Genomic DNA, 26587 nt, shown 5'->3' on the forward strand with positions numbered 1-26587 from the left:
ATTTCAGCTTTTACAGATTATTAATCTTCAAATTCTCCAGATTTTCTGAAACTTCTCAAGTTTTTTTTTTTTTTTAATTTGGCACCTTGCAGTTTCTTCCAAGATGCTGGTTGTTTTATTTTATTAAAACTTTTTCTATTTTCAGTGAAGAGTTTCTTTCTGGTTTGAATCATGAATCCTTTGTGCTTAAAAGGCTCTGAGCTCCATTATGGAACCATGTTGTAGAACCAAAACGTCCCAAAGAAAACAGAGCAGGCTCCGACCGCCAGGCTGACGGCCAGGCCGCCAGGCTGAAGGCCAGGCCGCCAGGCTGACGGCCAGGCCGCCAGGCTGAAGGCCAGGACGCCAGGCTGACGGCCAGGCCGCCAGGCTGACGGCCAGGCCGCCAGGCTGAAGGCCAGGCCGCCAGGCTGACGGCCAGGCCGCCAGGCTGACGGCAAGGCCGCCAGGCTGAAGGCCAGGCCGCCAGGCTGACGGCAAGGCCGCCAGGCTGAAGGCCAGGCCGCCAGGCTGACGGCCAGGCCGCCAGGCTGAAGGCAAGGCCGCCAGGCTGAAGGCCAGGACGCCAGGCTGACGGCCTGGCCGCCAGGCTGACGGCCAGGCCGCCAGGCTGACGGCCAGGCCGCCAGGCTCACGGCAAGGCCGCCAGGCTGAAGGCCAGGCCGCCAGGCTGATGGCCAGGCCGCCAGGCTGACGGCAAGGCCGCCAGGCTGATGGTTCAGAGGAATCCTCCAGAGCAGATCTACCTTTCTCAAACATTGGATGGAAAATGAGAGGAAAAGAATCCAAACTGCTGAAAGCTCAAAGTAAAACCAGAAGAACAAAGCAGGTTTAAAACTTTTGCACAGCATGTAGGATAAAAACTGGCTCGTCGTCCTGAATGAGGAAAGACACAGAATTCACAGGCTGCTGTTTCCCTGAGTGTCCACTAGATGGCAGCACTTGTTTCTGAGCAGCAAATGGAAACTCTCCCCTGCTGAGAATCCAATAAAGATCCAAATCTCTGTTTCCCAGCAGACCGATGCTGACTCATCGTCCCGCAGCATCACTTTTACTCCGTGCCGTTACTATGAAGCATCTTTACTCCCAAACCACAGCCAACATTTTGGTTTTACTGTCTCATAAAAACTCCTCCTAATGGCTAAAATCACAAGTCTGCTGATTGCAAGCAGAACTTTGGTTTGACTTAGGAAGTAAAGGGAATAAATTTATTTTAAAAAGCATTAGAAATGCCAGCCTTGGGCTCTCGGTGCGAAGGTTTAATTTTGTCTGAAAAAGATGTAGAAAGAGCCTCTTTTATTTCCTGGGACATGACTTCACATCCTGCTGTAGGAAAAACTGAGTCTCCTGCTTCGCAGCAGGCTGCTGCGAAGCTGAGCAGTCCTCTTAAAAAACACAGAATAATGTGAGAGGAGAGTCCAGCGTTTCCCCAGGAGACCTCATTACTAAACTTCTCCATCTGGCAGCTCAAACAGCTGCTTCCAATCACCGCCCTCTGACTACTGGACCCGCTCTGCCTCACACCCACAGACTCAATGCATAAACGCCTGATTGTAAGCAGATAAAACACCAAACTCAAAGATTATCATCTAAATCTCTCCAAACATGCCGGCGCGTTCCCCAGACTGACAGGTTTCTCTGGGAATATAAACCAGATACTTTCTGAGGACCAACAGGGAGCGTTCCTGAAGCTCACAGTTTCTGACCCAATCGGTTCGTCTGACGATGCAACGCTGTGTTTCTGTTAGGTAAATTGTATTATTATCAACTATTTGTTATATCTTTATTATGTTCTTAGTTTATGTATTCTTACTTATTTAGTTTAGTCATATGTTTTAAGAAATGTTTCTATATTGTTAATCACTCTGATTTCCTTTCTCAGAGGGCCTCTCTGAAGAAGAGCAGAGACAGCAGCTCTTCACAGAACGCCCTGCTTTGACCTCTTAGATAGCTATAAAACCATCGCCGTGAAGATTCACAACTTGTCCTGTTTGATCCTGGGTCAGGAACTGGATAAGCTAGTGCGAGATAGATTGTGTTGTTAGTTAGCGATAATCTTGGCGCTGTGACTGTGTGAAGTGTTTCCCCCTCCCTTTAGAGTTACAGCGCTCTCTGTGATTAGGGATCCTAAAGACAATAAAAAGAGAGGGGCAGGAAAATGTGCTTCAGAGCAGCAGGAGATTGTAACTGAAAGCACATCTCTGTCTGTTCTCCTCGCGAGTATTGAGAATCTAACTTTCTCTTGTCTTTCCTGTGTTATGTGCTGTGTTTAATAGGTGTTAACTCTGACAGTTTCCATCAACGTTTCTTTAAACACGTTTTAGATATCGCACTAGAAAAGCTTCATGGAAATGGAGAAATTAGAAATAACTGTCTAAATTACACAACAACGGTTTTATGTTTGCTTAAGGTTGTTTTTGGCTTTTCTGAAAAACCTTTCATTGGAAACATTGCAGAATAAAATCTGATGTAGCGAATGTTTATGTCACATGACTGACCAGCTGTTTCCTGTTCTCTGTACGTCTCCAAACGTCCAGTAGCATCAAGAACGATTACCGCCTGTCCGATAGAAACCTCTGTTGTTCTGAGCCGAGGCTCATGCCAACCAGCCTCCACTTCCTGTTTATCAGCGCCATCAGTAACGATTCGCTCTGTCGAATGCTTGATTCGCTCCAGACCAGCAGACTGAATTCACGTTATTTTATTTTTGCGATGTTTAAAAGTTTGCTCAGAATCTGGATGCCAGAAACGGGAGAGATGTGGCTCTTCCTGTTCAGAACCTACAGGTTACTTTCCGGAAGCTCTTGAATCGTACCAGACATTACATTTTGCAATCAGGTTTTCTTATCATGTGACACGGAAAATGTTACTTTCTGGAACTTTCAGGTTACAGGTTACCTTCTCTAAACCTTCAGTTTACTCATCAGGCTCTACTGTAACCTGTTACTTTTCTAAACTTACGTACCTACATTACCCAATGTAGGTATCAGCTACTTCCCATAACTCTCAGACACTTTCCAGGAAGCTGCAGGTTACTTTCTAGAGCCTTCTGTAACTTTCAGGGATATTTTCTTGCTTCGACACAGAACTTGCCAAACTAACACAATACTTTCAGGTACCAGATTGTTTTAAGTGGAGACTTGTATCGTGTGACTTTCCAGAACTTACAAGATGTTGTAAGAACTATCAGAATGACATTCCTAAAACTGCAGGATGCTGTTTTATTTGGGACTTGCTGCCTTCCAACGCTCTGAGTCTTTCTGAAACGTGCGGGAGATTTTGTTAAACATCGGGAATAATTTCCTGAAACTTACAGATCACTTTCTCTGAAACTAAGAGCTCCTCCTCTAAAAGTGCAAAGTTACTTCTGGTCACTTGTAATCCTTTTGTAACATATTTTCCAGAACCTGCGGCATAGTTTTAGCGCTAGCTATGCTATAACTTGCTTCTTCCTGGCAGTAGCGTGTTGCCTTCAGGAACAAAAGGAAAACTTAGTTTAATTTATGGAACTTGAAAAGTTTCTGGAACCAAAAAAAAAAAGGTCTTTTTCTCTTTTGTTTGGACTGTTGAAGACGCTTTGCTTCAGGGTTGTGGGTTGAATTATGACAGTAAATCTAAACAGAAATAATTAAAGACCAGAAACTTCTGAAGTGCCAAAGTGAAAGCAGAAAATGAAAGTTAATATTTTCATGTTTTGCTGAGCAACTCAGAGTCGTCCTGTTCTGGTGAGTGAAATGCTCAGCTCAGTTTTTCCGTTTTTCTGTTTCGCAGGTGCGTGGTAGTTTCACCTGAAGATGGGGTGGCAGCGCTTGTTGCCCCTGTGTCTCCTGCTGGGGGCGCTGTTCGCAGGACTCCCCCCTGAACTCCATGCTCAGGACGGTAAGCTGAACCATCTCACCTTTTCTCCAAACAAACCCGTTTCCTCCTTTCAGCCAAGCTTACAAAAAAGTTGATGATGAAAAGTTTAGATAAAAACTTGCAGGTGCTGCATTTTATGAAACTGAATGTGAAATAAATGAACCGACTCAAAGATAAAAACTCACTAGATCCACAAAGTCAAAGCTGGAAACATTCAGAAACATTCCTGGGTAAATCATCTTGTTTTTATTTAAACTTTAATGGATTTTCTGACTTTTTGTAAAGCTGGTTGTAAAGTTTACCAATATGATCCATATTAGCTGATTGATTAGATGATTGGATAATTCTGCCCCTCTCAAAAAGAGCAGAGTGAAATGTTCTGGGCAGCTGAATAGAGCGATGCAGCCAGATCAGTTTAATGTGAAGCATTGTCAGATAATAAACACACCCAGTGTCTTTTCTCGGTCTTCTGTCCTCTGACGCTCTCCTCTGAAGACTGTGCACGAGGCTCGGCAGCTGATGTGTACTTTCTAGTGGATTCGTCGTGGAGCATGGGGCCGGAGAACTTTGACCTGATCAGAACGTTTCTGTACAGCCTGATAAAATCGCTGCACCAGGTTGGAGGAGGGAGGTTTAAGTTCGCCCTCACACAGTACAATAGCAGGCCCCGAACCGAGTTCCACCTCAACACCTACCCAACGGCACCGGACGTCCTGGCACACGTCAAGGCCATGTCGCACCTCGGCGGCGGCACCCGGACCGGCTTGGGCCTGGACTTCCTGATCCGAACACACCTGACGTCTGCGGCGGGGAGCCGCGCGGCCGACGGGGCGGCCCAGGTGGTGCTGGTGCTGACCGACGGGCGCTCGCAGGACGACGTGGCCGAGCCGGCCCAGGCGCTGCGCAGGGCGGGCGTGGAGGTGTTTGCGGTCGGCGTTCAGGACGCGGTGGACTGGGAGCTCAGAGAGCTGGCCAGCCAGCCACAGGAAACTCACATGTTCAATGTAGACTCCTTCCTCAAGTTGCGGGATATAATTCAAGATTTGGTAGTGAGTGTGTGTGGTGCAGTGACTCGGGTGGGGGGCCCTCTGCTGGCTAACGAGGCCCCGGTGGCTGGACGAGGGACAGGTAACCAACGGTCCCACCTCAACTACCACACTAACCTGCCCACATGTGCAGGAAGAAGCTGCTGCTGAGATCAGGAACCTCCTATTAACACCACCCAGTTTTTAATTCGATTTTAGCACCATAACCTTTCCACCTGCAACATTAACCTGATGCCAAGTGCAACTCATACTGTCCTGGTGCTAACAGGTTATTTTCTGCAACTAACAGTTACTTTTACAGAGTTTACATGACATGTTTGGAAATTACTGAGTAATCTTCCACAACTTACAGAATAATTCCCGAACTACAGCTTACCGTCTCAGAGGAACGGAGCTGAAGTGACTTTAAACAAAGTCACCGGTTCCTGTACTGGAACTGAGAGTAAAATGAGACGGACCGCTTTAACCAACAGAACCAGCCGGTGCTTTGTAACTTATACTGAACTATTATTGGAAACCGTTTGCAAAATTACACAGTCAAACATTAACAGCAACTGTTTCATGAGAGGAAGAAGTTGGGTGTCAGTCATATTTTCACCAAGTTATTAATTCTTTTATAAATGTCACAGTTTCAAACTGAATATTTTGTTTGTATCCAAATATTAAGCAAGTTAGCTAATTGTTGGTAATGCTGGTTGAAAAATGACTGAAGGGAAAACCCGAGTCAATCTGAATTAAATCTGATTCGTCGTCATTGACCTGAACCAAATTTTAGGCTAGTCAGGACTTTTAGCAAGAAAGTGAGTTTGAAGGAAACTCTGCTGGCATCTGGAAGAAATAATCAGATGAAAAACAAAAAAGTTTACCTGAAACTAGGAGAGAAAGGAGCGGAGGAGTAATCCCTGTGGTGCGCCACAAACAAGTCGACTGCTTATTGACAAAGTTTCAGTTTGGAGATCATAAACAGCAAAAAAGATTTAACTTAATCTGACCAATCTGCAGATGGAAGCCTGATTTCCTGGATGCTTTTACTTTGAAAATGTCCCAACCTGAAATCATGGAGCGTCTAACCAAAGCTAACCACGCACCACTGCTTATGTGTCCTGCACATGTTTGTCTGTCTTTATCAGCCATGATGTCTCTGTGAAACATGTCCAGGAAATTAAACAGCTATGAACCTGGCAGGAACCGACCCTGACCTGCTGCAGTACTGGACCTGGCCAGTAGAGGGGGAAGTTCAAATGTAAAGTTATTGAAAGGAAAGGTGATTCTGAACAAAGCATCACCTGAACCAATAAGGTCTGAATGAAATGAGACTGAACCAGCTGTAAGGTGCTGCAGCAGGAAGCAGGGGCGGCCACAGGTTCATGACTGGTAAGCTCACCTCAGGTCTGTAACAAGAGTCTGCATGAGAGGCTGAACACAACGGAGCTCACCTCATGACAGGCTACCCCAGGACAGGTTACCTTATGACAGGTTACCCCAGGATAGGTTACCTTATGACAGGTTACCTTTTGACAGGTTACCCCAGGACAGGTTACCTTATGACAGGTTACCCCAGGACAGGTTACCTTATGAGAGGTTACAACAGGATGGGTTACCTTTTGACAGGTTACCCCAGGACAGGTTACCTCCTGACAGGTTACCCCAGGACAGGTTACCTTTTGACAGGTTACCCCAGGACAGGTTACCTTATGACAGGTTACCGCAGGACAGGTTACCTTATGAGAGGTTACAACAGGATGGGTTACCTTTTGACAGGTTACCCCAGGACAGGTTACCTCCTGACAGGTTACCCCAGGACAGGTTACCTTTTGACAGGTTACCCCAGGACAGGTTACCTTATGACAGGTTACCCCAGGACAGGTTACCTCCTGACAGGTTACCCCAGGACAGGTTACCTTTTGACAGGTTACCCCAGGACAGGTTACCTTTTGACAGGTTACCCCAGGACAGGTTACCTTATGACAGGTTACCCCAGGACAGGTTACCTTTTGACAGGTTACCTTTTGACAGGTTACCACATGACAGGTTACCTTATGACAGGTTACCCCAGGACAGGTTACATTATGAGAGGTTACAACAGGATGGGTTACCTTTTGACAGGTTACCCCAGGACAGGTTACCTCCTGACAGGTTACCCCAGGACAGGTTACCTTTTGACAGGTTACCCCAGGACAGGTTACCTTTTGACAGGTTACCCCAGGACAGGTTACCTCACGTCAGGTTACCCCAGGACAGGTTACCTCATGACAGGTTACCCCAGGACAGGTTACCTCATGACAGGTTACCCCATGACAGGTTACCTTATGACAGGTTACCCCAGGACAGGTTACCTCACGTCAGGTTACCCCAGGACAGGTTACCTCATGACAGGCTACCCCAGGACAGGTTACCTCATGACAGGTTACCCCAGGACAGGTTACCTTATGACAGGTTACCCCAGGACAGGTTACCTTATGACAGGTTACCCCAGGACAGGTTACCCCAGGACAGGTTACCTTATGACAGGTTACCCCAGGACAGGTTACCTTATGACAGGTTACCCCAGGACAGGTTACCCCAGGACAGGTTACCTTATGAAAGGTTACCTTATGACAGGTTACCCCAGGACAGGTTACCTCATGACAGGTTATCTTATGACAGGTTACCCCAGGACAGGTTACCTCATGACAGCTTACCTTCTGACAGGTTACCTTTTGACAGGTTACCCCAGGACAGGTTACCTTATGACAGGTTACCCCAGGACAGGTTACCTCATGACAGGTTACCCCAGGACAGGTTACCTTTTGACAGGTTACCTCAGGACAGGTTACCTTATGACAGGTTACCCCAGGACAGGTTACCTTATGACAGATTACCCCAGGACAGGTTACCTTATGACAGGTTGCCTTATGAAATGTTACCTCATGTCAGGTTACCCCAGGACAGGTTACCTCATGTCAGGTTACCCCAGGACAGGTTACCCCAGGACAGGTTACCTCATGACAGGTTACCACATGTCAGGTTACCCCCAGGACAGGTTACCCCAGGACAGGTTACCTTATGACAGGTTACCTCATGTCAGGTTACCCCCAGGACAGGTTACCCCAGGACAGGTTACCTTATGACAGGTTACCCCAGGACAGGTTACCTTATGAAAGGTTACCTTATGACAGGTTACCCCAGGACAAGTTACCTTATGACAGGTTACCTTATGACAGGTTACCCCAGGCCAGGTTACCTTATGACAGGTTACCCCAGGACAGGTTACCTTATGACAGGTTACCTTATGAAAGGTTACCTTATGACAGGTTACCTCCTGACAGGTTACCTTTTGACAGGTTACCTTATGACAGGTTACCCCAGGACAGGTTACCTTACGACAGGTTACCCCAGGACAGGTTACCCCTGGACAGGTTACCTGTTGACAGGTTACCTTTTGACAGGTTACCCCAGGACAGGTTACCTTATGACAAGTTACCCCAGGACAGGTTACCTTACGACAGGTTACCCCAGGACAGGTTACCTTATGACAGGTTACCTTTTGACAGGTTACCCCAGGACAGGTTACCTTATGACAGGTTACCCCAGGACAGGTTACCTTATGACAGGTTACCCCAGGACAGGTTACCCCAGGACAGGTTACCTTATGACAGGTTACCTTTTGACAGGTTACCCCAGGACAGGTTACCTTACGACAGGTTACCCCAGGACAGGTTACCCCTGGACAGGTTACCTGTTGACAGGTTACCTTTTGACAGGTTACCCCAGGACAGGTTACCTTATGACAAGTTACCCCAGGACAGGTTACCTTACGACAGGTTACCCCAGGACAGGTTACCTTATGACAGGTTACCTTTTGACAGGTTACCCCAGGACAGGTTACCTTATGACAGGTTACCCCAGGACAGGTTACCTTATGACAGGTTACCCCAGGACAGGTTACCCCAGGACAGGTTACCTTATGACAGGTTACCTTTTGACAGGTTACCCCAGGACAGGTTACCTTATGACAGGTTACCTTTTGACAGGTTACCCCAGGACAGGTTACCTTATGACAGGTTACCCCAGGACAGGTTACCTTATGACAGGTTACCCCAGGACAGGTTACCCCAGGACAGGTTACCTTATGACAGGTTACCTTTTGACAGGTTACCCCAGGACAGGTTACCTTATGACAGGTTACCTTTTGACAGGTTACCCCAGGACAGGTTACCTTATGACAGGTTACCCCAGGACAGGTTACCTTATGACAGGTTACCCCAGGACAGGTTACCCTGTTTCACACAGGCTGATGTTAAAATTCTCAGAATATTCAGAGCCTTTAGCTGCTGCCATCTGAAAGCCAACATGGATAAAATATCTGGTGTTTAATAAAGTCACCATAATAACATGTTTAATGAACAATATTCTAGTTAAGATGAAACGTGTTTGGGAACAGCTCAGGTGTGAGCTTCCACAGAAGGTGCACCTCAGAGCATTGTTAGGAAACCTGTAGTTTTACACATCGATCCGTGGACAGGGATGTTCATCGCCATGGAAACAGCTAAACAAACTGAGAAATTAGCAGGTGGCCTGCAGATCTAAAACACCTCAGGAAACACATTAGGAATCCTCCTTGGTTCAGCCTACATGCAGTATGATGTTTTGTTGTTGATTCATTCACTCTGAATGTTTCGTCACACATGCAGTGATTTTCTAACTCGGTTGATGTCTTTGTCTCTTTAGATTATTTACTTTCACTATTTCCATTTGTTCTGTTTTTTCTCTTTCTCTCCTTAAAGCACCAGATTCATCTGACCTAATATTCTTAATTGATGGATCACTGAACGTTGGAGCAGCTAACTTCCCCTATGTGCGTGATTTGGTTACGAGAATCGTTGAGCGCCTGTCTGTGGGCAGGGACGGCATTAGGGTGGCCTTGGTCCAGTACAACACCGACCCACAAATAAAGTTCTATCTGAATAGCTATTATGAGAAGTCGTCGGTCCTGGAGGCGGTGAAGGGCCTGAGCTTCTCGGGCGATGATGAGTCCAACCTGGGGGCGGCCCTGGAGGAGGTGGCTGACAGCCTGCTGGGCGAGTCGGCCGGAGGCCGGGCAGAGGAGGGCGCGCCCCAGGTTTTGGTGGTCATCAGTGCCGGAGCGTCCAGTGACGACACCGGCGCCGGCCACCGGGCCCTCATCAGGGCCGGTGTGGTCACTTTAGGGGTGGCGGTCGGTGCCGATGCTGCTGCAGAGCTGGAAGAGGTGGCCACAGATAAAAGCTTTGTGCTGAAAGCTGACAGTTTCAGAGATCTGACCTCCGCTGATGATAATCTCTATGGCTACATTAACGGCTTGGCGACGCGCTCCATTATATTTCAGAATGAATTCACTGAAGGTATGTAACTTCTTCTGGTGTTGGTGGGTTGGGAGGGTTTCATGAACTGTTTGACAGATTCAGGTAGGTTGAGATGAATAATGTCAGGATTTCAGTCATTCTGCTGCTGAAGATTTTAACATCCGTTCATGACTGGAGTATATTTCAAGGTAACATCACTTCTGTTATTTCCACATTAAGTTCACATAACGATCAGCAATGAACAGAAACTGGTGACAGCATGATGTCACTTCCTGTTTTCTGACTGCAGACATGGCATCTGTTGCTCATGTGACCAGGTAGAATAAAAATATCCTTTATCGGTCAAACACTAGCAAAATTCATCAAGGTATGTAGGTTCACACAAGTGTTAAAATATATATAAACAAGACGAGTAATAATATGGATGTATACTGAACAAGATTAAAACACTAATACTGTAGTTATCAGAAATAAATCAGACTAAAGGTACAACTCAGTAGGATGACTTTCCTTAATTTAGATGGAGAAAATTAGCATTTGCAGACTCAGAAGTCAGATTATTTACAATATCTGAAAAACAACTGCAGAAAAACAGAAATATTTCAAATGAATGAAACTGCAAAAACTTTGTGCACCGCAGATGCAGCAGCATATTTAGAAAGGCCTGCATTCAACTGATGAGCTTCAGTATGAACAGATGAATCTAAACCAGTTCAACCTTCACCAGTGAGGAAGAGGAAGATGAATCCCCTCAGAGCCTCAGTGTGGCCGGCTCACAAGCTAAAATCCAAACATTCAGACACAATGTGCCATCAGTTCATGAGCTACGGGAATAAATTAATACCAACAAAGAGGCAGAGCTGCACACGCTGCTGCTAAAACGCTAATTCGTCATTTAGCACTTTTGCTAACACTTTAAACGTTTAACACACTTAAGTTAATTTGACAGATAAATTAAAAAGCACTAATTTGCTTGGCTGTTTTATAAACTTTCAGCTGAATAAAGTTCAAAATCTGTATTAAAGTTTTGATTATATTAAGAATTCAAGTAATTTGATTATATTCAGGTTCTGAATTTGAAGTGGCTGAAGACTGTAGTTCTGTTTCCTGTAAGTTTATTTTAAACAATAAACATACAACAAAATAAAATAGAGAACAATATATAAACAACAATAAGAGCATTATGAAAAACATTATCTCAAAATTACATTCATTTTTAATGGTTGTGGTTTTAATGGCAGATATAATTTGAATGGCTTCAGCATTTAAATTTATTTTAAGAAGGCTAAAGATATTAAAATACAACAAAATCTGTAAATTGCAGATGTTTGGAGGTGTTAATAAAAAAAAGTTAAGATATAAAAGTTCTGCATCACATCTGTAGATCAACATTTATTCAGTTTTTTCTGTTTGCAGTCGTAACGGTTGGAGAACGAGACATCGTTTTCCTGATCGACAGCACAATGGGAACGGCGGTCATCAACACTGTGCGGGAATACATCCGGCGCTTCGTCAGCACCAAGGAAATCGGTCCGAACGCAGTCCAAGTGGGCGTCGCCCAGTTCGCCACTGACACCAGGCTGGTCATGGACCTCCAAACCCATTCCACCAAAGAATCGCTGCTCGGCGGTTTGGCGGCTATCAGACCCAGACCGGGACAGACCATCAACATCGGAGCCGCCTTGGACTTTGTGCGGCTGAACATGCTGAGGCCTGACAAGGGCAGCCGCATGAGCCGTGGCGTTCCTCAGCTCCTGTTGCTGATTGTCAGCAAGCGGTCCAGCGACAGCGTGGCGGGGCCGGCTCAAGCTCTGCAGAACCTGGGCGTTCTGGCGCTGGCCGCGGGCTCCAGGGCCGCCGCTGAGGATGAGATGAAACAGATCGCCTTTTCCGAAAGCATGGTGTTCATGGCAAAGGACTTCAGACAACTGTTTCGCAACGCCAGGGAGATAACCGATGCCCTCTCAACGCTTTCTGGAACGGTGGTGGTTGAAAGCCCCACTGATCCAGGTAATTCCTCATTTTACTAACCACCTTCCCAAAATTGGTCAGTTAGCAAAAACTGTAACATCCAGCCAATAAAAATGAAGCTAAAGGCACATTGAAGCATTTACACTTGAACAAAATTCACTTGGGTGAATCTGGATGTTTGTTTTCCAGTTTCAACAAATCCCTCTTAATTTGAAGTGTTTAAAGAGAAACGAAACACAAAATCTACATTTCTTTGCAGATATGCTGACTAAATTGGCCCGTCAGGGTTATATCTTCATCTTTCTGCGCAACCTGTGCCATTTTTTAAAAACCTTTCCGGTTCGTTCAGACGGTCCAGCTTGGTTGATGTCATCTCAGCCCAGTGCTCTGGAATAAAATTTCATAATTTGCCCCCGGTGGCGTTCCTCTGCTTCATGTGTGATTGGTTAGCAATACGAACATAGAGTGGAACGGGTCCGCTCTGCTGCGACGGACCGACCGCAGCGCTGCAGGTCCAGGGAGCGGCTGCGGCAGCACTTGCTGCTCACTCAGCTGCTGCAGTCTCTGTTGCTTTCATGTGTTTTTGCCATAAGTCTCCAGTAACAGAAAAGATTTGTCGCTAGTCACTTTTGTGAAAATAGTAGCTAAACATAGCTACAACGTTGCTAAGTTGGTAACAGTGCTTTCCCTCATCCGGACCACTGCCACACTAACAACATCTCTCATCCCCTCAATGTGTCTTGGCTCCGCCCACTTTGGTGGAGTTTTTCTTAATTTTTACCTACGTTTTCATAGGGGGTTTATAGTTACGCTTTAAAATGACAAATCTATACGCATTTTAATTCAACTAATTTTATTCATATTGCATCAAATTTATTAAAGAAAAGGCCATGACGAATGACACCACTGAGGACCACAACTGTTCACAAGTGGTATAAATGGTTTAAAAGTTGCTGATACCAAAAGCTAGTTAAGTTGCCCTGAAATAACATTTGTGTTTTTGTGCTTTCCTCTAGTGGTGTACACCACGGTGCAGACGCAGAGAGTGTTTCGAGACATCGTGTTCCTTGTGGACGGATCAAACTACGTGGGGAGCAACAACTTGCCATTTGTGAGAGACTTCATGATCAACATCGTCAATCAGCTGAACATAAGTCCTGAGCAGGTCCAGATTGGACTCATGCAGTTCGCGGAGCGGCCAAGGATTGAATTTTACCTGAACACCTACGACAACAAGAGAGACGTCGTGGATAAAATCTCTCAACTCAGGCTGACTGGAGGCTCGGTGCTGAATACTGGAGCTGCCATGAATTACGCTTTGAACAACATGTTCCAGACATCAGCTGGGTCACGCAAACTGCAGAACGCCGTGCAAGTGCTGATCCTGATCACTGGTGGCCCCCTGCAGGATGACGCTAGAAGCGAGGCTGATAGATTGGCTTTGGGAAATGTTTTGACTTTTACAGTGAGTTCTGGGCAAGCTGACCAAGGAGAAATGGAAAATATTGCCTTTATACCCAGCCTGGCCTATCACAAACGGAGCTTCTCTGACTTACCAGCCTTGGCCGATGATATCATGCCGAGTCTAATAACTGTGGTTGGTGACATAGTAGTTGATCAAACAGGTTAGTCTCCAAATGTTCTTCTTTTAACATTGAAAAAATGGAATACTTATGAATGCAAGACGCATTGGCTAACTGGCTTCTTTGCCTTCCCGCAGAGGTTGTTATTACTGGAAGTGAAAGAGATGTTGCCTTCCTGATTGATGGGACTGACAGTGTTCGAGGAGACTTTCCCCACATCCGGGATTTCATCCTCAAAGTGATTGAACCACTTGACATTGGATTTGACAAAGTACGCGTCTCTGTGGTTCAGCACAGTGAGAAACCCACCCCGGTCTTCTACCTCAACACTTATCAAACCAAAGAGGAGGTGATAAGAGCTATTCAGGGGATGGCTCTGGCTGGTGGACGCAGCCTGAACACAGGAGCCGCTCTGAGATACATGAAGGCCACCGTCATGTCTGACAGCAATGGCAGCCGCGCTGCTCAAAACGTCCCTCAGTTTCTGATTGTTTTGGCTGCAGACAGATCCATGGATAGTGTAAAGGAACCTGCTGGGGAACTGAAGACGGACGGAGTTGTACCGTTTGGTGTTGGTGTCAAGAATGCAGACAAGAAGCAGATTGAGGCCATAGCACACAACCCTTCGTTTGCTTTCAATGTGAAGGAATTCAGGGAACTGGAACCCTTACCATCGAGGATCAACACCTATGTTTCCCTGCCGAAGGACCAGCTTGGAGCCGCTCTACAGCAAGGTAAGACAGACAACCTTTCCTTCTTGGTGCGATGAAGCTGCTGTATGAAACGCTTTTTTTTCTCATGTTTTGCTGCTTGACCAGAATAACTGAACTTTATTTGTGTCATAGTGCAAAATGATGCTGTAAAAAGAGATATTGTGTTCCTGCTGGATGGCTCTGATAACACCAGAGACGGATTCACAGACATAAAGAGTTTTGTTAAAAACATAGTGGGACGGCTGTATGTTGACGAGGGCCTTGACAGAGTGTCTGTGGTTCAGTTTGCTGACAGACCCACAGTCGGCTTTCATCTAAATTCCCACAAGAGAAAGAGCGACAACATGAACGCCATTGATAACTTGGCGCACAAAGGTGGGAGGCGACTCAATGTTGGTGCCGCTCTCCAGTTTGTAAGGCACAGGGTCTTCACATCGTCCACGGGCAGCAGGAGGCTGGAAGGAGTGCCTCAGACTTTAATCCTCCTCACTAGCAAACCGTCTACAGACAGTGTGAAAGGACCAGCATTTGCCCTGAAAGAACATGAAATTGTGGCAGTTGGGGTGGGAGTGGCAGATGCTAACCTTGCAGAATTGGAAATGATTGAATTTAAACCTGGCTTCGCCTTCAAGGTTACTGACTTTTCCAGTTTAAACTCAATCCAAACACAAGTTCTCTCTGCACTGAACATACACCAAGACAATCAGGAAACCAAGAATGGGATTTCTGACTTAGTAGGTAAGAAACCCAAATGTAAACGATATTTTATTACTTTAAAACTATTGACGAGTGAAACCTCATTAAGTCACTCAAAGGTTGGGATGAAATCGGGAATATTTCTGTTGTTTCTGTTCAGGTAGTGATTATTCACACTAAAACATCCAAATCATTGTTTTCTTTTCTTTTTAACTGATCATCGATCTTCACCCAGTTCTAATATATAACAAAAACATAATTCGTAACAAAGACAGAAATCCTGCGTTTACAACCACTCTTTCTATCCATGTATCAACCAGTTGACACGTTCAGCAGTAAGAGGGACGTAGTGTTTCTCCTTGACGGATCAGACGGCTCCAGAAACGGGTTTCCAGCTTTCCGAGAGTTTGTCAGAAGAATGGCAGAAGAGCTAGACGTTGGCAAAGATGGCGTTCGGTTAGCTGTTGTGCAGTACAGTGATGATGCCACGGTTTACTTTAACCTGGCAACCCACAAAACCAAAAAGGCAGTTATCTATGCCATCAGGGCGCTTCGACATAAAGGAGGAAGATCTCGTAACACCGGCACTGCGCTGGAGTTTGTGCGAAAACATGTTTTTTCAGCGTCCTCTGGCAGCAGGCGCCTGGAGGGAGTCCCTCAGCTCCTGGTTGTGCTGACCGGTGGTTCGTCCAGTGACGATATCTCCAGCGCTGCTTTGGACCTGAAGCAAGTTGGAGTTTTTTCTTTCGTCATTGGAATGAAAAGTGCTGACCAGGAGGAACTTGAGAAAATTGCCTCCTCCTCCAGGTTTCTTTTCAACTTTCCTGTCTTCAGTGAACTTCTGTCCATTCAGCCTGAGATGGCTGCATTCATCCAGACTGAAGTACAAACTCAGCCTCCTTCTGGCATGGGTAAGAAGCGTCACAGATTTACAGCCTCCCTGCTTGTGTCCCGCTACCACAGACTCTGCAGACTTTAATGCCAATGAAACTGCGTCATCTTCTCAGAACATCAGTCGATCAGTTTCATGCTTTTTGTTCCTTTTGGAAGATGCAACAATCTAGGTTGCATTGTCTCTTGTTTTGTTCTGAATATTTTTCTTCTCGGACCTTGGAGAGGATTTCTCTTGCTTCTGCAGCTCTTCCTTGAGCCAATGATAAACACATCATTGACTGATTATTCATGAATGGGTGAATGACTGAATGTAGTGTGAAGCGCTTTGAGGTTCGCTGGACTTAAAGCGCTATGCAAGTACAGTTTCCTTGTACCGTTTATAGAAATATAAAATGTGTTGCTTTTCTCCATCGTTAATTTAAGAAAGAGGAATATTCCCTTTCTTTCACAATATTCTTCTTGATTAAAATTTGCCCAAAGTATTTAAGCATTGAATACTTTTTTACTGCAAAAGCTTCTTAGTCTTTCACTCCCAACTGGTTTTGCTCTGCTAAACTGTTTGCAGCACATCTACAGTTTTGTACGTTATGTCTAATCGTAAAACTTGCATTCTCTTCTAGTTGAACTAGAGTCTCCTGAAAGAGACATTGTGTTTCTGTTGGACGGCTCCGATGACACGCTGAGTGGCTTCCCAGCAATGAAAACTTTTGTCCAACAAGTAGTAGAAACCCTCAGTGTTGGTGAAAACAAAGACCGTGTTTCTGTGGTTCAGTACAGCCAAGATCAACAAACACATTTCAGTCTGAACACCTACACAGACAAACAAGTTGTTCTTAATGCAGTCCGACAGCTGGACCATAGAGGGGGCCAACCCCGAAATACTGGTGCAGCTCTGGAGCAGGTGAGGAGGAATGCTTTCGCAGAATCCTCAGGGAGTCGGCACACGGAGGGAGTCCCTCAGATACTGATTCTGTTGACGGGGGGAAGATCCGCAGACGATGTCACAAGAGCTGCTGCCGATCTGAAAAAGGAAAAAGTTGTTCCTTTCTGTGTCGGAACAAAAACTGCTGACATTTTAGAGCTCCAATCGATTGCTCATAACCCATCCTATGCCTTCTCTGTTCTTACATTTGATGACATTGGAAGCATTCATCAGCAGCTTGTGTCTTTGGTGCAAAGGGTTCCACGGCAACAGCCCAGAGAAAGAGCACTTAATGTTTTAGGTAAGAACGTTCACATTTCTGAATCTGAGCTTAGCAGGCAGTAGCTTACCCAACCATCCCTTAAAGCACTAAATCATCCCAAATTTGATTCCAAAAACTGGCGCTTCTTAGTAAAATAATGCACTTTGGTCTGTTTTTAAGTCAGTAAAAATATTTTTTCACATGTACAAAAAATGTTGTCCAAGGTTGGAATATGTAAAAGGGAATGCCTGCAAGGTCCCCTGCTGGGTCTGACACCAGGAATTTAATAAGATAAAGACAGGATGCAGGACATCAAGACCTAGTGCAATGCTAACGGTACCAGCTTCGATTTGCTGTTCTGGCCAGATGAGAGGACATTTTCTGAGCTAGATTCAGACAAATAACTTGTGGAAAAGCTTTTTCCAAATTGTTTCAACTAGAAACAATTTGCATTTCTACATGAAAAGGTTTGCTGCCAAGCTAACTAAGTAGAAGTGTGAAATAATTCACATCTACACCTATTAAGAGTAATGCACCACATCACCGGATATGAACACCAAATCCAGCTACGAGTTCATTCAGTCATCTACTGTGGGAGAAAACCCCCAGATTTTCCAGAACGGTGATGAGAAATGTTATGTCCTGCATTCCAGTTCGTTCTAGTTGTTAAACAATGCAGCAAGTTCAGTTTATTATAAAAATTGATTTAAAAGTGTCCAGCAGAGCATCGAGCTGCTGAGAGGCAGCGTTCAGGTAGCAACAGTGGAGAGGAAAAAATAAAAACTTGAATAGAATAGACCAACCTTGTCTTTGCACATGTCACACGTTCAAAGCATTGAAAAGCAGTTTGCATCCATCCAGAAGCGCTTAACAAAAGAATAAAAATATATAATAAATATGGACATTGAAGGTTTCTTTAAATATGCTGAAACTGTAAGTAAATGTATATACAGGCTATGAGTGTAGAGACTGTGAACAGGAGTAATTATTTCTTCAGCAGTGACTAACAGATGAAACTGAAGGTAAATAAGAGGTACAAAAGTTTACCCTGAGTTATTGCTCTAATGGAGATGAAAACACATTAGCCAAATAAGTTCTGATGTAGCTGCTTTCCCATCTACTGGTGGGTCTGCGCCATCTCTACTTCCTGTTTATTCCAACCATGCGTAGCGTTAACATCTGACGAACTCGCGCTCAGTGTAGCCTCACTGATTTGCCGTAAACCAGTAGATGGGGAAACGCCTAAGAGTTTCCTCCTTCTTCTCTTTTGTGACATTTTTAATGTCTGTTTACAGTTAGCATGACAGTTGAGTGAGAACAGCCATCTGCAAAAACCCACATGGTTTAAGAAAACACAAAAACAGCAAAGCTCTGATCCAGGAGCGCCTGGTGTTTTCAGAGTTCACACTGAGCGAACAGAAACCAGCAGAGATTCTTCCTGTTAATGTTCATATTGTTATTTTTGTAAAGTGGTTATGCAACACGCATTGATTCTGATTGGCCACAAGTCAAATAATTTGGGATTCATAACAGAGAAATTTATCTGTTTGGATTGATATGAGATGAAACAGAGCGCATCCTTCAATCATATTATTGATTATTAAAAGATTTGTATTGACTTAAAATGGGGAACAAACTAATCAGTTAAAGAGTTTTTAAAGTTTAAGCTACCAGACAGTTTGTATTTTAAGGGACAAGCAGCTATCTCTGAGGATGTACTTGCAGCTCATGAAAATAATCCACCAACTTGACATTTTGTTTTCTGTTAAGGTTCCACACAACAAAGAGAGTTCATGCAACTAGACATTGTGTTTTTAATGGATTCCTCTGATGAAATGTTGAGTGACTTCACACAAGTGCTTGGCTTTGTTGAGCAGATGGTGGAGAAACTCACTGTGGGTGAGAGGAAAGATCAAGTTTCTGTGGTTCAATACAGCAATGAACCTTCTGTTGAGTTTCTCCTGAACACACACAAATCACAGCAGAGTGCTGCCGACAGTTTAAAAACGATCAGGCCCAGAGGAGGCAGGTTGCGCAACACAGGTGCAGCTCTGAATTACGTCAAGGAAAATGTTTTCACACCTTCCTCTGGAAGTAGACGCCAACAAGGAGTCCCTCAGACCCTGGTTCTTCTGACTAGCGGACGGTCAAATGACGATGTCAGGAACGCTGCAGAAAACCTAAAAGAAATTGGTGTGATGATGTTTGTGGTGGGAATAAAGAATGCAGACATCCTTGAGATGCAGTCCATTTCCCAGGAAGCCAGCCGTGCTTTCTTTGCAGCAGATTCCAGTGACATGTCAGACACTGAACAAGAAATCCTCACATCCATTCAGACGAGTAAGAAGTATGTTGCCACAACAGCATCATATGGTAAGATTTGAACAGCTAGACTTCACACTTTGCTCACAGCTTGATGAATGCTTAGCTTGAGTCAGTGGTCATTCACTGAATCAGCCAACTTGTCTGGTTCATCTGCTTACAGATCCCAGCAGCAGAGACATTGTGTTTCTGATTGATGGCTCTGATGATTCTCAGCGAAGATTCCCAGACATCACAGATTTTGTTCAGAGAATAGTGAGAGACTTAAGCGTTGGTCCCGACAGCGACCATGTGGCTGTGGTCCAGTACAGCAGCACCGCTGAGATTCATTTTAACCTGAGTCGCTACGTGACTGAGGATGATGTTCTCGAAGCGGTTGATGGTCTGACTCACAAAGGAGGTTATCCTAAAAACATTGGAGCTGCTCTCCAGTATGTGAGAGACTATGTCTTTACTCCAGAGTCAGGAAGTCGGATCCAGCAGGGAGTCCCACAGATACTAATCCTGTTGAGCGGAGGAAGATCTGGGGATGACATAAGAACCTCAGTAAGGGTGCTAAAGGAAATGGGTGTTTCTATAGTTGCCATCGGGACTAGTGATGCAGACACCTTAGAGCTACAGACAATATCTCACGAACCCAGATATGCCCTCTCTGTTACTGACTATGAAGAACTTTCCACTGTCAAGCAGGATGTGTTGTCTTTGTTGAGAGAGCCGTCCCATCATGTGGTACAGTCAGTAGATTTTGGTAAGATCTGCTCTGATTCTGGTTTGGTTTAAAAGAATCAGACGGGAAAGTCAAAATGAGAAAACCTGACTGCCTTTAATCTATGCTTCTTGTTTTTGTTGCAGATTCAAAGAAAGGTGATGTAGTTTTTCTAATTGATGGCTCATATGACTCAAGAAATGGCTTTGAAGAAATTCGAGCCTTTATTCAAAGAATTGTTGAAAATTTAAACGTGAGTCATAATGGAGACCAAGTAGCTGTTGTTCAATACAGCCGTGACGCCACAGCTAATTTCTACTTGAACTCCTATTCATCTAAGAGCGACGTGCTCAGTTCCATTAGAACAATGAGGCATAAGCTGGGGCAGCCGCTTAACATTGGTAAAGCACTGGAGTTTGTCAAGGACCATGTCTTTGCTGCATCGGTGGGAGGCAGAGGAGCCGATCTGGCTTCTCAGCACCTGTACTTGTTTAGTGGTGGTAGGTCTGGAGATGATGTTAGAGGACCAGCACAGACACTGAAAGCCAAGGGGATAAAGACTTTGAGTATTGGAACAAAGAATGCCGATACATTGGAAATGCAAACAGTGTCTTACACACCTGGACATTATTTTTATGTTCCAAACTATGAAAACCTGCAAAGAATTTACACATCTGTGGAAACCAAACTGAGGGACTCACAAGAAACCACTGAGTTCACAACTGGTAAGAAGCAAAATATGAGCGTTCTCAAGATGGCTGTTCTTTTCAAATTTATGAACCTGTCAATATGTGCTTGTATACATTTCAGACACTTCCACAGATGTAGAAACAGAACATCAGAAAGCTGATATTGTTTTCCTTCTTGATGGATCCGATAACATGAAACCTAATGAAAGACTAATTTTGGAGTTTGTGACAGACTTTGTCAAGAAGTTAGAGATTGGGCCAAGTAAAGCACAAGTTGCTTTGGTCCAGTACAGCACAGAGCCCACTGCTGACTTTATCTTGAATAAATACTCACTGAAGGAGGACACTTTGAATCACCTGAGCAATGTGAAACTGAAAGGAGGTGGCTCAGTAAACACCGGCAGAGCCATTGATTTTGTGAGGAATACGGTCTTCACTGCTTCATCTGGAAGCCGGCTCCAGCAGGGAGTCCCACAGGTACTGATTCTTGCAAGTGGGAGAAAGTCTGAGGATGATATGTTACGCCCAGTGGGAATGTTAAAAAACGCTGGAATTGTTCTATTTGCTGTTGGAGTGGACAGTGCAGACAGGTTTGAGATGGAGCAGTTTGCCCCAGGGGCATGGTATTTTCTCAAGGAGGCATCTGATTTTCCGCTGGTGAGACAACAGCTGTTGTCAGCCACTGCCTCTCTCAGCGGCTCTGTAAGCCCAGGGATTGGTAAGTGAAAATTTTTCTCTCACTTAAAAGACAGCATATTCAACTATATTGACTATATTTTGGTGGTGACTATACTTGGTTGTTCAGCAGCACTATCAAAATGTATCTGATGATTCACATTCTTAGGTTCAAGTTCCACAATGAAAAGAGATATTGTATTTCTTATTGATGGATCTGATGACGTCAGGAACACATTCAGCGCCATTCGTGAATTCATTGCAAACCTGGTTCAAAGTTTTGATCTCGACCATGAACAGGACAAAGTTGCTTTTGTGCAGTATAGCAACAATGCTGAAATCAGTTTCAGTCTCGATTCCTACGCCACAAAAGACGATGTTCTCCAGCACATTGCAAGCCTTAAGCCAAAAGGTGGCCGACCTCAGTATATTGGGGCAGCTCTACAGTTTGTAAAAGACAAAGTTTTTGTCTCAAACGCTGGTGGACGAAAAAATGAAGGTGCCAAGCAGATACTTGTTGTATTGGCCGGGGGAAGGTCCAGAGATTCACCACGAGGCCCAGCAACAGCACTAAAACGTGGGGGTGTTGTCATATTGGCAGTCGGATCAAGACAGTCGAATTCAGCTGAAATGCAGGCCATTTCATCTGACACAGACTACACCTACTCTGTCCCTGACTTTGTAAATCTGCCTCGTATTCAACAACTTCTGATGAGGCGTCTTACTGGAATGAAAAGTCAGGAGATGACAGAAGGTAAAGATGAATGTTTGAAAGTCACATATATTCATAGTGCTGTGAAAAGTGTTTACACCTTACCGATTTCCTATTTTTTGCAAGTTTGTCAAACTTCAATGTTTCAGAACATCAAACCAATTTAAATATTAGTCAAAGACAACAAGTAAGATGACATGTAGTTTTTAGATGGTGTTCAGTGTATTTAAGCCTGGCGGCCCGCCATGCTTTACTAGCCCCGCCGCCAGGCTAAGTGTTGCTTGTTTAAGTTTCTGGGGGGGGAATCGTTTTTGGGGGTTTTTAATGCCAGGCTGCAAGCGTCTCTTTTGCTCTTAGCATTTCACTAGCAGAGCAGATTTATTCCTAAAGGATAGGTTTATAATAGGTTTAAAGTTTATGCATTTAAACCCAACAGCGTGGACCAATCACACAGCTGGCACCTCTGCGCTTTGCCTCGCGCTGCCGCTGCTTTACCTCAGCGGGATCGTGCGCGCCTCCTTTCACTCAAACTGGACTCAGATGGATATTTACATCAACTTACTGTGAGGAATTATGATCCTTTGGAGAAACTCTGGGTAAGAGTTTAAAACCCGCCGCTTTAGCTCTGGTTGCAGCTCAATGTGAACCGCAGGAATAACGTAGTGAATTCAGAGGCGCGTTGTGGAGCGGCGAGAATGATTTATCTCTGTGAACGAACAATTATATGCGGCGTTTCCATCTCAACACGCTGCCCAGCGTGTGGCTCTGTGTCTGTCTTCCCTGTAAAGTTCATGTCTGTGGTCCCTGTTGGCCGGAGCGTTTGTGGATAAGCAGCGCTAACCTGATCATGCAGGTTCAGCCCGGTGAGGAGCTTTAACGCTCTCCTTGGAGTCACGCATCACGCTGATTTTATATTATTTTATTATTATTTTTATTATTATTTTTTCCGGTTACACGATGCATCAAACCATATCAAATGTGTCGTCTACTTAGAGTTAATGCATGCGGAGATCTGAGAAACTCGTCCCATAAACTCGACCAACCAGAATAGTTTCTGTAACACTTATTAAAAACTCAACAGACACGAAATGTTAGAGCTACTAAAGCCACATTAGCAGCAATGAATTAAATCTCCTGTTTGTTGCATCATGCAGGGCCGGTCCAAGGCTACATGAGGTCTTGAGCAGAATCTGACTTAGGGGCCCCTTTTGTTGCTACAATCATCAGCACCTCTAACAGCTTCTGTGTTAGATTTTGTGAAACATGGGAGAAGGGAGTAGTTTAATTGACCAGCCTAAAAAGCAATAAGTTATAATCGCAGTTTACTAAATTGGATTTGTAAATTCAAAGATTAAACTCACAGCATTAGATTGTTGCTATGGTAACAAAACAATCTAACTATAAATATTGTTCTTTGAAGTTTTACAAAGTAAACTTGCCAGCTCCTTAAAATCTTCTATTTAAATGTTAAACAATTTAAAATCATTTAATTTATCTATGCCTAAACAATTGAATAAAATTTAACAGGATTGATCATCTCAATAAACAAGTGTTACATTTATGTATCTGTGGTCTGTTTTAAAATATTAGTGTTTATGGGGCCCCTGAAGCCCTGGGGGCCTGATGGAGCTGCTGACTTAATTTGGATTAAACAGAAGTGCAAATTTGTTGTTTTAATACTAGTTGTGGGTTTAAATAGCATTTAAATAGCATCTTTTCCCGTGACATAATTACACAGTAATACTTTTACATTTCCTGTCAACTTAACATCTTTTAATACGAGGACCGCCTCGACACCCCGACCACCGGGCTTAGCAAGTTTCTGGGGGAAACCCTGGTGTTTTTAAACTTACATGGCCCCCATTAAAGCAAAACATTATTTATCACACCTGAGCTCCAAGACTGATTACTCATCTGTTCTCAAGACATCACTTAGAACTAGGGATGCACCGACCCACTGTTTTCACTCCCGATACCATTACAAATATTTGAGGTTTAGTAGCTGCCAGTACCAAACCAATGCTGAAAAACTGCTGAATTGACTTTAAAAGTGTTTTAAACCAAACAGAAATGTAGTAAAATAAACTTCAATATACCAACAGCTTCACAAGATTCAGTTGTAACTGAACAACCTTAATTTGTTCAGTAAATGCAATTAGAGCATAGCAGTCAATGTAAAATAAAAAAAACCCGAACCTGACCAAAACAATAGGTTGACTACCTTGGACAGACAAATATAAACTGCATCAAACTTTCTGTCACATGCTTCAGAAAGTGCAATTAAAAACATAATGTAAAATAAATAATAAATGGAGGAGGAAAGGGCAGAAATAATATTTGTTTGAACCAAAATATAGCCATGAAATATAAATATTATCCACCCATTTGTACCAGTTGTATTTAATTAACATGCAGAGCATCATAAGCAAGCTAAATCGTAAAAATAAAGATCAGCACCGATACTATTTACGGAATCGAATTGCCCCATCACTCCTGTCAACAGGTACGACTTCACCTGTAAATACATATTTTTGAAGTTTTGAGCTTTTGTTCCATCTTCCAATAAGGCTGTGAGTTTCTGTCCTGTTAGCCTCGTTAGCAGGCCGGGGACCAGCTAACAAGGGATTCCCTCAAATAAGCAGAAGGAAATAATATAACATGTTAAACAATGTTTTCTTCAATCCCAAAGGAAAATGTAATGATTATTTTATTGTAGGTGATACAGCCTTAGCAGTGCAGCCCAGGAACGGGCAGACCTAGATATGTGTGCCAGTGGCATGCTATGTATTGTAATAATGTTCTAAAAGTAATAAAATCTCTGAAACTCACCCTGAGAAACCAAAAAACATTCCTCCAGACATAAATTCCTCAATCACATTTGTAGTTCTGGCACTGTTTTCTTTCCACCGGTATCTTTATCGTGGATGCTGACATCTCTGACATATCTTCTTTTCCGACGCCCGTTATGGGCGTGGGTTGAGTGATACGTTGGAGATGTTAATGAGCCATGTGAAAACTTCAAACATGACTCTTACTGACCAGAAGCAAAATAAGGTTTGAGTGGTGAATTAAGCCTAGTGTAACAGTCAGCTCTGGATTTTCCCTCCATATCCCCTGAAACTGTGCAGCTATACAGATAGGAGCCGGTGTTACGGCAGGTAACGTACCACAGGTGTTGGCTTTTCATACTGATACTAATATCGGATCGGCCCATCTCTATTTAAAATAGGGCCTTCCTGACAAAGTGAAAAACACCAACAGATCCTCAACAGCTGGACATCATGTTGACATCCAAATAAATTAATAAACAAATTAGAGAGAAGGCAATTGATGTCAATCAGTTTGGAAAACTGATAGAAAGGAATAAAACAGCATTTCTAAAGCTTCGGAAAGCTTTAGACCAAAGTGAGAGCCGATATACAAACATGGAGGGAACATGTAACGGTGATGAACGGTTCAAGCAGCAACTGGCAGATCACAGTTACTCACACAAGAAGTCACAAAAAACCCTACAACAAAGTCCAGAGGACTGAAATCCCCACAGATAGGGTCAGAGGTCATGCGTCTGCTATAACAAACAGCGGAAAAATGGCCTGGAAGGGAGAGTTAAAAAACGAAGATCACTGGTGAGCAGAAAAAGGATGAAGACTCACCTAATTTTTCGAGAACAGACCTCCATTTACTAGGTTTAAATAGCAATACAAGAGAATATAGGGTTGGATTTTTCTCACATAAGAAAAAACACAAGTTAAAAACTCCATTTGTCTGTTATCTATGACCACAATTTTAAACTGATTAGATGTTCTGAAACGATGTCAGAGAAATATGCAAAAAAAAACTTAAAAGGAAGGAAGGAGAAACACTTTTTCACATCACTGCAAATATGGTTGAGCTGAAAGTGAGATTTAAGAATTTTTTCCCAGCCTAGGTCAAAAGTCCACAAACTGAAATACATGAGTTTTACTAGCAGTGATAAATTAAGGTATCTTTGGAGATCTGCTTTCATTATCTGACTTGCATCGGGGCAGAATTTGCTACTTCACCCTGAATTTGTCTTATGTTCCCTAGTGGTGCGACAGCAGCCAGCAGGAAGGGATGTGGTGTTCTTGCTGGATGGATCTGATGGCACTAGAACTGGATTCCCAGCAATGCGAGACTTTGTCCAAAGGGTAGTAGAGACACTCAGTGTAGATGACAACAAAGACCGTGTCTCA

The 26587-nt window shown here is 44.0% G+C and overlaps 2 protein-coding genes across 4 annotated transcripts in view; both read left to right on the forward strand.

Annotated features, from left to right (window-relative positions):
• The window catches only part of col6a3 (collagen, type VI, alpha 3), a 132049-nt gene that overhangs the window by 3858 nt on the left and 101604 nt on the right, over positions 1 to 26587 (forward strand). For 2 of the 3 annotated variants that reach the window (XM_088003664.1, XM_088003665.1), the window contains exons 2-7: positions 3772 to 3879; positions 4354 to 4986; positions 9671 to 10267; positions 11645 to 12238; positions 13216 to 13824; positions 13920 to 14516. In XM_088003664.1, coding sequence (XP_087859790.1) covers positions 3795 to 3879; positions 4354 to 4986; positions 9671 to 10267; positions 11645 to 12238; positions 13216 to 13824; positions 13920 to 14516 — 3115 coding nt within the window. In that variant the 5' untranslated portion in view covers positions 3772 to 3794. The remainder of the gene's footprint in view (positions 1 to 3771; positions 3880 to 4353; positions 4987 to 9670; positions 10268 to 11644; positions 12239 to 13215; positions 13825 to 13919; positions 14517 to 26587) is intronic. The other variant, XM_088003666.1, reaches the window with a different exon arrangement.
• Positions 15451 to 16699, forward strand: LOC106908209 (collagen alpha-3(VI) chain-like; the record flags this gene model as incomplete). The annotated part of the gene is made up of 1 exon (XM_014974241.2): positions 15451 to 16699. A coding segment is annotated over one exon (720 nt), but the record flags the coding sequence as incomplete, so codon positions are not given.

This window comes from Poecilia mexicana, unplaced genomic scaffold, assembly GCF_051168715.1.
Source record: "Poecilia mexicana isolate PSO_F unplaced genomic scaffold, ASM5116871v1 scaffold_2, whole genome shotgun sequence".
Taxonomy (NCBI): domain Eukaryota; kingdom Metazoa; phylum Chordata; class Actinopteri; order Cyprinodontiformes; family Poeciliidae; genus Poecilia; species Poecilia mexicana.